This window comes from Ovis aries, chromosome 1 (assembly GCF_016772045.2).
Source record: "Ovis aries strain OAR_USU_Benz2616 breed Rambouillet chromosome 1, ARS-UI_Ramb_v3.0, whole genome shotgun sequence".
Lineage (NCBI taxonomy): Eukaryota > Metazoa > Chordata > Mammalia > Artiodactyla > Bovidae > Ovis > Ovis aries.
Window position 1 is genome coordinate 179641839 of NC_056054.1, and position 12776 is coordinate 179654614.

Consider the following 12776-nt stretch of genomic DNA (forward strand, 5'->3'; position numbering starts at 1 on the left):
GGGACATTTCATGCAAAGACGGGAACAATAACGGACAGAAATGGTATGGACCTGACAGAAGCAGAAGATATTAAGAAGAGGTGGCAAGAATACACAGAAGAACTGTACAAAAAAGATCTTCATGACCCAGATAATCACGATGGCATGATTATCACGCCACCTAGAGCCAGATCACCCACCTAGAGCCAGGCATCCTGGAATGCGAAGTCAAGAGGGCCTTAGGAAGCATCACTAGGAACAAAGGTAGTGGAGGTGATGGAATTCCAGTTGAGCTATTTCAAATCCTAAAAGATGATGCTGTGAAAGTGCTGCACTCAATATGCCAGCAAATTTGGAAAACTCAGCAGTGGCCACAGGACTGGAAAAGGTCAGTTTTCATTCTAGTCCCAAAGAAAGGTCAAACTATCACACAATTGTACTCATATCACGCTAGTATGCTCAAAATTCTCCAAGCCAGGCTTCAACAGTACATGGACCGTGAACTTTCAGATGTTCAAGCTGGATTTAGAAAGGGCATAGGAACCAGAGATCAAATTGCCAACATCCATTGGATCATAGAAAAAGCAAGAGAGTTCCAGAAAAACATCTACTTCTGTTGTATTGACTATGCCTTTGACTGTGTCGATCACTACAGACTGTGGAAAATTCTGAAAGAGATGGGAATATCAGACCACCTGACCTGCCTCCTGAGAAATCTGTATGCAGGTAAGAAGCAACAGTTAGAACTGGACATGGAACAACAGACTGGTTCTAAATCAGGAAAGGAGTACATCAGGCTGTATCTTGTCTCCCTGCTTATTTAACTTATGTGCAGAGTACATCATGAGAATTTGCCGGGAGAAATATCAATAACCTCAGATATGCAGATGACACCACCCTTATGGCAGAAAGTGAAGAATAATTAAAGAGCCTCTTGATGAAAGTGAAAGAGGAAAGTAAAAATGTTGGCTTAAAACTCAACATTCAGAAAACTAAGAACATCGCATCTCGCCCCATCACTTCATGGCAAATAGATGGGGAAACAGTGAGAGACTTTTATCTTTTTGGGCTCCAAAATCACTGCAGATGGTGACTGCAGCCATGAAATTAAAAGACGCTTGCTCCTTGGAAGGAAAGTTATGACCAACCTAGATAGCATATTCAAAAGCAGAGACATTACTTTGCCAACAAAGGTCCATCTAGTCAAGACCATGGTTTTTCCAGTGGTCATGTATGGATGTGAGAGTTGGACTATAAAGAAAGCTGAACTTTGAAGAATTGATGCTTTTGAACTGTGGTGTTGGAGAAGACTCTTGAGAGTCCCTTGGACTGCAAGGAGATCCAACCAGTCCATCCTAAAGGAGATCAGTCCTGGGTGTTCATTGGAAGGAATGATGTTGAAGCTGAAACTGCAATACTCTGGCCACCTGATGTGAAGAGCTGACTAATTAGAAAAGACCCTGACAATGGGAAAGACTGAAGGCAGGAGGAGAAGGGACGACAGAGGATGAGATGGCTGGATGGCATCACTGACTCGATGGACATGAGTTTGAGTAAGCTCCAGGAGTTGGTGATGGACAGGGAGGCCTGGCGTGCTGCAGCCCATGGGGTCACAAAGAGTCGGACACGACTGAGCGGCTGAACTGAACTGAACTCATGTCACAACCATAACGTTGATGATGCCTCCTTTAGGTCTTTATTATCTTATCCTCTAACAGAGTTACTTAAATAAACAAACCAAAACCCTCGCCCCTAGATTTAAGATTTAGTGAGTGTCACCCCATCCTTTGTTTTCTTCAACTTTTACATGCAGGAAGGATCACAGATTTGCTTATCTGAAGAAAACATAAAATGCATTTCAGAACAGGGTGAGAATTAAGAAGGGCACTTGCTAAACAGTGTAAGAATTTCATAGTTAATCCCTTGTTGTTTCTGCTAATTAGCAATGACACATGGATTGCTGAATCTCCCCAAGAGATTTCACTGTAAGATCAAAGAGAAAGTAGGGTAGGGTAGAAGTACAAAGTTTCTATATAAAAGTAAGTGTTTTGACAACATAAAAAGACCTGGTACTAAAATGGGTGGGAAAGAGGTATGAACAGTGCTACCCCTGAGCTTGTGTATTGGTAAGACAGCCTGCTCTGTTTCTCTCAGAGTCTCCTATTAAATAATATGGCCCAAATGTGATGTTAAGAAATTGTCTGACAAACAGAAGCCAGAGTCAAAGCACAAAGAATATAGGAGTTAAAAGAGCCTGAACTAGAGCAACCCTGAGAAACAGATTCTTTGAAGTCTTCCTGCAAATTACTTAGCTTGCTGTTGAGTTTGTGCTAGTGAACCGTTCGGAGGGTACTGACAAGAGCTTCCTGCTATCTCTCTGCTCGCTGCAAGCCAGGTAGGCATTTTCCCCCTTTTTATATTGTGGTCATATTTAGGCTGCTGAGTATCCAAGTTTCATTACCCAAGGGCAGCTTTAGGCTCCTTCAGAGCCACGCTATGAACATGGATTGGGACCAACATAATGAGCCCAGAGGACCTGCTAACTCTGCCGGCGCTTACCAGGGGCCGTTCTGTTTCCCGTCAAGTCTATGTAAAAGCCTGAAGAGTCTGGTCAGTGGGTTTTCCCCCATGTCTCAGTTTTACCTACATCCACTGAACAATCGAAATTAAGAGGTTCACTGACAATAAAGCACATGAATAACATAATCATATGAAAGGGGAAGGGGAAGAAAAGAACCAACCTAGGTAACTTTGGAAAACAATTTTGGCTGAATAAGGCTGAAAACAAAAATAGCTGTATACATATACACAGTAGCCAGTAAATTTGTTTCCACAGAAGTATAGGTTACCAATTCTAAAACTACTTTTATAGTATACTAGGACAAATAGTTTAAATAATTTAAAATAAAACAATTTACAAATAAAACAGTTTAAAATAATTGATGCTTTCGAACTGTGCTGGAGAAGACTCCTCAGAGTCCCTTGGATTGCACAGAAATCAAACCAGTCAATCCTAAAGGAAAGCAACCCCAAATATTCATTGGAAGGACTGCTGCTAAAGCTAAGCTCCAATATTTTGGCCACCTGACGTGAAGAGCCAACTCACTGGAAAAGAGCCTGATGCTGAGAAAAATTGAGGGCAGGAGGGGAAGAGGGCGACGGACGATGAGATGGTTGGATGGCATCCCTGACTCAATGGACATGAGTTTGAATAAACTCCGAGAGTTAGTGAAGGACACGAAAATCTGACATGCTGCAGTCCATGGGTTTTAAAGAGGCAGACACGACTCAGTGACTGAATGACAACAACAAGGGCTAAATAATATATTTTAGATAATAATTTCCAGGCATAAATAAGCAAGGGGGGAGGCTACACTGAAACCTATGATGCTGGATTAGGGTTGAAGTTATTACAATTATTTTAATATACAGACAGATAGATACGGAAAAAGTTACAAAAAAGGAAGGGAAGAAGAACATGTCCTCTGTGCTGTTGTACCAGAACTGGATGTTTCAGTATGAACTAGTGGATTTTAGTGTGCATACACATAGACAGACACAGAAAAAAATATAATGTGTGTGTATATGTAGGTTAGTATATGTACATCAATTTCCCAAATCTGTCTGCCAAGAGGGTCCAGAAAACATGCAGTAAGCACAGCTAGTAACCAGATCTCGGTTTCTAAATATTCTCCAACAAATGGAAGTAGGGTTCCAAGTAGAAGTGGTTGGTTCCAGAGTTAGGGCAGGGAAAGTATAACATGAGCTTGGAATATCCTATGGTGCCAGAAAGAAAGGATTTTGAAAGGGCAAAGGAATCAACCAGAATGAGTTCCCATGGCCAAGATTAGAATAATTTGGAAAACAAAGTAAATAATAATATTAGAATATAATCCAAAGGATCAAGCAAATATCCTCAAGTCCATACTGATACAGATAGGTAACTGAAAAAATGAGTAAACAAATAAATGGGGAAGAAGGGACAGTTTTCCCTTCTAGAAGAATCTAAATGAATAAATGGAGAAAAGATGAGGGAAATACAAAATCATCCTTAGACAACTACCACATAAATTATTGTTACAGGTAAGTTACAATGAATGCTAAAATCAGTAAGTGAAAGTTTAAGGATAAACAATACTTGCATAGTTTCACAATATTTCCTCTAAGATATGAATTACAAAGGAAAACATGGTAACTTTACAGTGGAGAAACCCAGCAAACACAATCTTAAGTGACTGAGGTTAACATCAACAGTAATAAGACATATTAACATTATGTGGAGTTCCCTGGCAGTCCAGGAGTTAGGACTAGATGCTCTCACTGCTGAGGGCCTGGGTTGAATCCCACATTGAAGAACTAAGATCCCACAAGCCACATGGCACAGCCAAAAACAAAAACAAAGATTACGTACCCCAAGAGAGTTCCAGAAAAACATCTATTTCTGCTTTATTGACTATGCCAAAGCCTTTGACTGCGTGGATCACAATAAACTGTGGAAAATTCTGAAAGAGATGGGAATACAGACCACCTGACCTGCCTCTTGAGAAACCGATATGCAGGTCAGGAAGCAACAGTTAGAACTGGACATGGAACAACAGACTGGTTCCAAATAGGAAAAGGAGTATGTCAAGCTGTATATTGTCACACTGCTTATTTAACTTATATGCAGAGTACATCATGAGAAATGCTAGGCTGGAAGAGGCACAAGATTGCCAGGAGAAATATCAATAACCTCATATATGCAGACGACACCACCCTTATGGCAGAAAGTGAAGAAGAACTAAAGAGCCTCTTGATGAAAGTGAAAGAGGAGAAAAAGTTGGCTTGAAGATCATGGCATCCGGTCCTATCATTTCATGGCAAATAGATAGGGAAACAGTGGAAACTGGCTGACTTTATTTTGGGGGGCTCCAAAATCACTGCAGATGGTGACTGCAACCATGAAATTAAGAGACACTTACTCCTTGGAAGAAAAGTTATGACCAACCTAGACAGCATATTAAAAAGCAGAGACATTACTTTGCCAACAAATGTCCATCTAGTCAAGGCTATGGTTTTTCCTGTGGTCATGTATGGATGTGAGAGTTTGACTATAAAGAAAGCTGAACTCTGAAGAATTGATGCTTTTGAACTGTGGTGTTGGAGAAGACTCTTGAGAGTCCCTTGGACTGCAAGGAGATCCAACCAGTCCATCCTAAAGGAGATCAGTCCTGGGTGTTCATAGGAAAGACTGATGCTGAAGCTGAAACTGCAATACTTTGGCCACCTGATGTGAAGAGCTGACTTATTTGAAAAGACCCTGATGCTGGGAAAGATTGAGGGTAGGAGAAGAAGGGGATGACGGAGGATTAGATAGTTGGGTGGCATCACCGACTCAATGAACATAAGTTTGAGTGAATTCCAGGAGTTGGTGATGGACAGGGAGGCCTGGCGTGCTGCGGTTCATGGGGTTGCAAAGAGTCAGACACAACTGAGCGACTGAACTGAACTGAACTGATATTATACTGAGAGCGGATCAGGATCATTTCTTATTGCATTATCACCAATAATGCATAATCTCAATCTAAGAAGAGCTTCGGAAAACCTCAAATTGAGAGGCATTCTACAAAATACCTGACCAGTACTCTTCAAAAATGTCAGTCATAAAAGAGAAGGGAAGTCTGGAGAATGACCACAAACAGGAGGAGACTAAGGAGATACAGCAAGCAACTTCAACATGAAATTACAAATGAAGTCCTAAAGCGGAAAAAGGACATTGGTGGGAAAATAGGTGACATTCTAATAAGTCTTGCTGATTGTACTTACTGGCATTTTACCAATGTTAATTTCCTAGTTTTGGTAATTGTACTATGGTTACATAAGATGTTAACATTGAGGAAAGCTGGGTGAAGGGTATTCAGGAACTCCATGTACTATTTTTTTTGCAATTTTTCTGCATGTCTAAAATTATTTCAAAATGAAGACTCAAAAATATATGTTCAAATCAAGCAGAGTCTGTGGCAAAGTATAGATCATTTATTGTCTCATTTTTAAATATACCATCTGACCCTTTAAAAGTTGAGTGATTTGTTTCAGTAGGCCACTAATTTTGTAAAACTCTTTATATGTATCTAGAATTCATACCTAGCACTTTAGGAAACATATACAGTCAACCCTCTGTATCTCCAAGCAATACAGCTGTGGATTCAACCAACTGTGGATAGAAAATATTGGGGGAAAAAAAATTCCAGAAAGTTTCAAAAAGCAAAACTTGATTTGCCATGCTGGAAACTATTTACATAGCAGTTACATTGTATTTACAACTATTTACATAGCATTTATACTGTATTAGGTGTTGACGTGGAACAAATAGACTGCCGAGCATTATTCCAGCAAACTCTGGGTTTATCTGGAATCAGTAGACATCTGTAAGTCGGGATCTGTACCCATGGTGAGCCACGTTCAAGTTCTTTCATAGCAAGGGGAGAAGAACTCTTACAGAGGGGAAGATTATGTTGGGAGGGCTGCAGTAAGCAGTCAAGGTGAAAGTGTTAGTCGTTCAGCCATGTCTGACTCGGTACGACCCCATGGACTGTAGCCCACCAGGCTCCTCTGTTCATGGGATTTCTCAAGCAAGAATACTGGAATGGGTGGCTGTTCTCTTCTCCAGGGGATCTTTATGACTCAGAGATCAAACCCCAGTAGTAAGCAGAGTTCATGGCTTTTCATTTGCTCAGTTCTTGCCAGGAAATAGTTTTATCTTCTTTGGGCTCTGCTATTCTCACAGGGCATGAAAGCTCCCTCTGCTGGTCTCCTGGACTCTACCTAAGTCAGGTTTCTGTTTATTTTTTACATAGGTGTTCTAAGTAATCCAGAGATGATCTAAAGCACACAGAAGTATGTGAATAGGCTATATGCTAATACCACACTATTTTGTATAAGGGATTAGAGCATCTGCAGATTTTGGTATATACTTGGGATCCTGGACCAACTGCCCTGTGAATACCAATGGATGACTGTATCACTTCTTGCATAGTTGGACTTGGATGAAATTAAAAAATCATCTTATGGAAAACACACATGTTATCCATCTCTCACTGGCTGGAACAAAGCATGGCCCTTTGCCCTGATGTCCTCTTAAAAGAGCCCCCTCTACACTTAGTTCCTTCCCAATTTGCTTTCAGAAATTTGAACTGTTACTGCAGGAGGACACATTAACTCCATTCATCTCATGGAGGACACAGCATCGAACAGGCTTTGCCAATCTTTCCCAAAATGTTAATCCCAACCCTTAATATCTCCCCCTACCGCGCTTTTCTCTGCCTATTCCTAAAGCCAAAACTCTGGCCAAACTCTTGTTGTTCTACGTTTGAATAGTTATGACTTCTTGCCTGACAGTCTAAAATGCTGCCATCAAACATGTCTAGCTCTTTATTTTTTAAAGAATTGCTTTGACTACTTTATTTTCCCCCTCATATCTTAGTTATCCATGTCATATCCAAATGCCTGTTATTGATTTCTGGGGCCATTTTAGTCTATCCTAGGACTTCCAGGTGGCTTAGTAGTAAAGAATCTGCCTGTTAAGCAGGAGACACAGGTTCAATCCCTGGATAGAGAATATCCCCTGGAGAAGGAAATGGCAACCCAATCCAGTATTCTTGCCTGGGCAATCCATGGACAGAGGAGCCTGGTGGGCTACAGCCAACAAGGTTGCTAAGAGTCGGACATGACTTAGCGACTAAACAACATTTATCAAGCTCCCGCAATCTCTTCCTGATATTCTTTTCACTTATTAAATCCATTCATTTGTACATTCATTCCATTAACTTTCACTGAATTTCAGCAATGCCCAAGGCCATGGGGTGGCTGTTGTTGGAGACATAAAACATGGGTATTTGTCTTTTCTCATCAGACCTCATTTAAAAATGTTCCAAGGAATTCTTTTTACCTGAAACACTGTAAGCCCCAAATTTATATTGCCTTTGATCCTACTTCACTGAAAAATATTTCTGTCTAAATAGCCTGGGGGAGGATGTGCAGTAGTCAATAAAAAATTGGCCAGTTAATTTTACAAATAGTGGAACTAAAGAAAGTGATAGAAGAGCAAAATAAAACGCATGCCATTAAAAGTAGAAGCACCCATATATTACTGTTCAGGATTTGAGCTACCAAAAGGCAAGTAGCTTTCTGAATAATTCTTCTGAATAAAAGTTAAGACTGTCAAAGTGGAAGCTATGCTTGCAAACTGCCAGGGATCTACATTAGTACTTACACACTGCACCAAAAAGGGTAATTTAGAAAGACATCACAAATGCATACATACCCCCAATTTCTCAGGATCACACAGAGTATGTAAGAATAGCTCCTGAATAAGAGATCGAAATGCTCCCTTATGTACTGAGTCAGTTGGGTAGCACAGAGCAAATGGTGTGGGAATGTCTGGTATTTGTAACAAGGCTCCGTTGGGCTCAGTGTTACACTGTCACATCTCTGATGGAGCCCTTTGTCATTTACACTGCAGAATGCTGAATAAAGAGATGTTACAATTCCTACCTGGTGATTTTCCTTGAAAGTTTGAATTAATAACTCTTTCAGCTTCTTCTTTCTTTCTTTTGCCATTTTTTCTTCATCCGGAAGAATAAGAACACTTTGAAATGTGCCTTTCTCTGGAATTTTTGGAGAATTTTCTTGCTTCTTCTTCTCTCTATTAATAACAATTAAAAACTACATGTATGAACAACAGACTTGATTAGAATCTATCAGAGTGGAATGAACACTGAATTTTCCATCAGAAGGTAGAGAATTTTAGATCTGGGCCTAAAATTACCGAGTGAGTTTTCTGAGTTAGTTTATTCTTTTATAAAATACAGTTAAATGAAATAACATTGTTATAATGTATTCTGCAAAGTAGAAAACCTTTTAGAAATTTTAGTAAAGTGTATTCATTGAGTTTAACATTGAATAATACTGATCAAAATTTGAGAGATAACAACCATTAGATATCCTCTGATATAGACATGAGTTCTCTCTCTTCTCACAAGAGGAGATAAAACAGGACCCTCAGGTAAGAAAGAAGTGAGATTTTTATCATAAGACTTTCACAAGGTTTCTAGGAAGAAAAATAACAAAAGAATCAGGTGTTACTGAATAAGGAGAGAATGGAATTATATTAATTTAAAAACAATTGAAAAGAGAAAAAATAGTACATAATAACAAAGAGGAAAAGGACTTCAGGGAAGTTAACAAGAATCTCTTAGTAACTTTGTTGCTCAAATTTCTGGTTCTCTCTTGCTCACCCACCTATCCTTTCTTTCTCATTCAGGTAATCCCTTTACCCTCACCAATCCAAGCCAGCTCTTAACCATTGCCTTCTTACTGGAGTGTATTAAAACTGTACAGGTATGTGTAAGTGTATAAGGTATACATTTTATCAGTGATGTAGTAGAGATAGCATCTGCCAGGAATCAGGATTCATGGGCTCTGCCACAACCAGCTGTGAAAACTTTGGAGAGTCACCTAGTCTCTCTGAATTTCACTTTACAGTTGTGGGAACTCAAATTGAGAGAGGGATGCCTGAATAATCTAAAGATATTTATTCATTAATTATCATATATCCTATGGGAGCACACAAAGTTATATCTTATTACTGAGAATATGACCCATCACTTGGTTAAGGTAGCTTTTCCAGGGTAAAGTTGCTATTTTTCCCTTCGTAATTAATAAACCTGTTAGAGAAGACACTTTTGAAACTATTCAATGGAGCAGATTTAGGCTACTTTACAAATAAATTAAAAAGCCCTACCAACAATAACATTTTACTGACTTTCCCAACTTACTAACGCCATAACAGTGTTATATTAGATAGTTACAGGCAGATCACAGTGGGCATTAAAAGAAATACAGTTCTCATATTAATACCATGGATCTAATTTTTTAAAATAACATCAAAATATGTATCTGTTATGAAAGCAGTATCTGCTCACTGTGAAAAATTGGAGAAGTATAAAGGACACCCATATTTCTACCCAGGCAACATTTCCGGAGTATAGTGGTCAGCACATTTGCCTTACATATTTCTACCCAGAAAAACACACTGATAACATGTCAGTGCTGTTTCATTGTACAACTAGTATTTAATTTCTCCAATATTTATTACTATAAGTAATGCTATTTTCACTATCTTTGTGTATAAATATTTGGATTTCTGATTATTTATTTAGGGTAGTTTTCCTAGGACTGGAATTTCCAGGTCAAGTGATAATAACATTTTTCATGGCTCTTACAGTTTATTGCCAAATTGCTTTCTGGAACGTTTAAATCAGTTTGTCCACCTAGAAGGACTGCATGTTCTCTGTCTCACTGTATCCGTGGATAAGCTTTTAATTTTTAAGAGAAATGCCTGGTGAGTGAACGTCTGTGGAGTGCCCACTGTGAGCAGAGCTTCTGGCTACCATCAAATGCTGTTTTCACAATTTATTTTAGGTCAGCCTAGATTTGTCAGGGCTTGAGAGCAATCTGAAGAGCAAGGCTGACCTTAGCAAGAACTCACTAAAACACTGGTGATTGCTTTCTAAAAGGAAGGGCACCTGGAGGAGGCCTGAGCCTGGCACTTGAAAGAATGAAATGCACGTCCACAGCTGAGCTGTTTTAAATTGGGTGGGATGAGAGCAATCAGGAACACAGAGGGGAAAGCTGCACAGGCGGATGGGGGTGGAAGGGATTATCTAATAGGTCTTCCTGGCCTCTCAGTTTGAGTATTCAGGCACTTCGGGCACGTTGTCCTTAGGCTTCTGCAGCTTATGCATCAGTGCTGTTTCTCAGAATAAATACGTTAGTAATTTCACTTACGAAGCTCATTCTCTGCCTGAAGACCCACAACAGTACTACATCCTGTGAGGACTATTTTGATTTCCCTCTTTTGTCAGATTTTTTTTATCAGTGGCAGTAAGGCCATGGTGACTCTCTGTATGCTTATCTGAAGATGGGACACTGAGGCAATTCACAACAGAATGAGGCAAAATTAGTAACTGTGCATAAGGAAACATTTTCAACCTTAAAAACATTCAGGTACACAAACAGATGCAAACTAACCAACAAGATACCTATTAGAAGTGTAAAAATATTGAAAGTGATGACCTTCCCCAATGCTGAGTGCAGCCCACTGCCAGCAATCATGTAAATAAGTACAACCCATTGGGAAATGAATTAGGCAATGTTTCAAGAGTCATAAAAGTCTACTCCATTTAACTCAGTAATTACACACCTAAGAACATAATTCAAAAGAATGAAAACACTCTGCGCTTAAGGATGCTCACTGAACTACGTACTGGTGAAAAATCTGAAATTAGCTGAAATGCTTACCAGCACGAAGAGTGGAGGTCATTACATAAATTATGGTATAGGAACTCAATGGAGTAAAATACAGACCTTAGGAGTCCAGGCAATGTGGTAATTACAAGCAGAAAGACAAATGTATTTTATGGTTGCAATTAAGTACCTAAAGGAACCAAGACCAGGAGGAAACATGGAAAAATGAAAATAGCTAACTTGTTAAGATGATGGAATAGTGGATGATTTCTCTTTTGTGTCTTGTTATTGCATTGTTGGTACATTTTAAAGAACTTTAGAGTACTTCCAAAATGACTGCTTAAACAAAAAAACTTCACGCTGCTTATCATGGCTGGCTTACATTTTCCATGCTTCTTCCACTGTGCGTCGCCTCTCAATTATCTCCCTCCGCAGCTTTACCATCTCCCTTTGAATCTCCTCCTCCTCTCTCTTGGCCTCTAGAGCCTTCCTTTTCTTCTCTTCTTGCACCAGATACTGAGCCTCTAAGAAGGCCGATTTTTTCAGGGTCTTTTCAATTCTCTGGAGCTCCAGTTCTTTCTCACGTCTTAAGCGATTTTCTTTTACCTTCAAGAGAATACATCAAGGTTGAGATGCAGCCTCTCAAGTAGAAAGGGATATGCAAAACCTAAGAACACATTTTGAAGTTCAGAATACAACTACTTTGAAACATGCTGGCCCAGAACCCCGCTGTTTATGAGAAAAAGAGGGAAAGTTCATTTGTTTACTGGGTCATGGCCAATACAAAGTTTTAAATGAAGTCAGGAAAGACAACCCCAGACAATTGGGAATTATCTGCACCATGAAAAAGTTGAAATCAAATGGGTTGCATGCCAAGTTCTGGATTCTTGTTTAGTAACTATTTCCTATCTGTAAGATCTTCCAAGGTGTACATTACTGGTATTTACTTAGGCTCTGTCTGTACGCTAATTATAATTTAATAAAGGATAAGGGTACTTTTGACAGGTTACTTTGTAAAGGCTAGAACAGTGATTTACTGACTTCAGAAACATCATGACCTTTTATTCAATTCTACCTTTATTTAAATTTGTCAGTGATTCTGGATCATATTTGGAAATCAAAATCATGAACTTCACAGACATTTCTGAATAAGCACAATCATTTTTTTTTCAAATTCATTAATTCTTTAGAGGCTTAACTAGCTGTGAATTAATGAATTAAAGAGGGATCCTTTCCTTCCTGTTTCACTTTACCCTTATCTTATTCTCCAATTGTAATAAGACTTCTAGCTAATGGCTCTTAGTGAGCCATTTCCCCATCTTTCATCATAAATCCAAACCAGGCTCATACTTCTACCCCAGTTTCTCTAACATCCTTAGTGCTGCTTTAGCATAACTTATGGTTTAAAGTAATCAGAAATTCAGTATTACAAAAAGACAGCATACAGACATTAATTCTAGTCTGGTCTTTGTTCTGGACCTGTGGAAAAGACTTGGTCATTCTGACTTCCT

General features: G+C 39.2%; 1 protein-coding gene across 3 annotated transcripts in view; it reads right to left on the reverse strand.

Moving 5' to 3' along the window:
* CCDC191 (coiled-coil domain containing 191) overlaps positions 1-12776 on the reverse strand; it is a 97755-nt gene that overhangs the window by 67724 nt on the left and 17255 nt on the right. For all 3 annotated transcript variants that reach the window (XM_060417855.1, XM_012094732.4, XM_012094753.4), the window contains 2 exons: positions 11648-11871; positions 8512-8662 (listed from right to left, as the gene is read on the reverse strand). In XM_060417855.1, coding sequence (XP_060273838.1) covers positions 8512-8662; positions 11648-11871 — 375 coding nt within the window. The remainder of the gene's footprint in view (positions 1-8511; positions 8663-11647; positions 11872-12776) is intronic.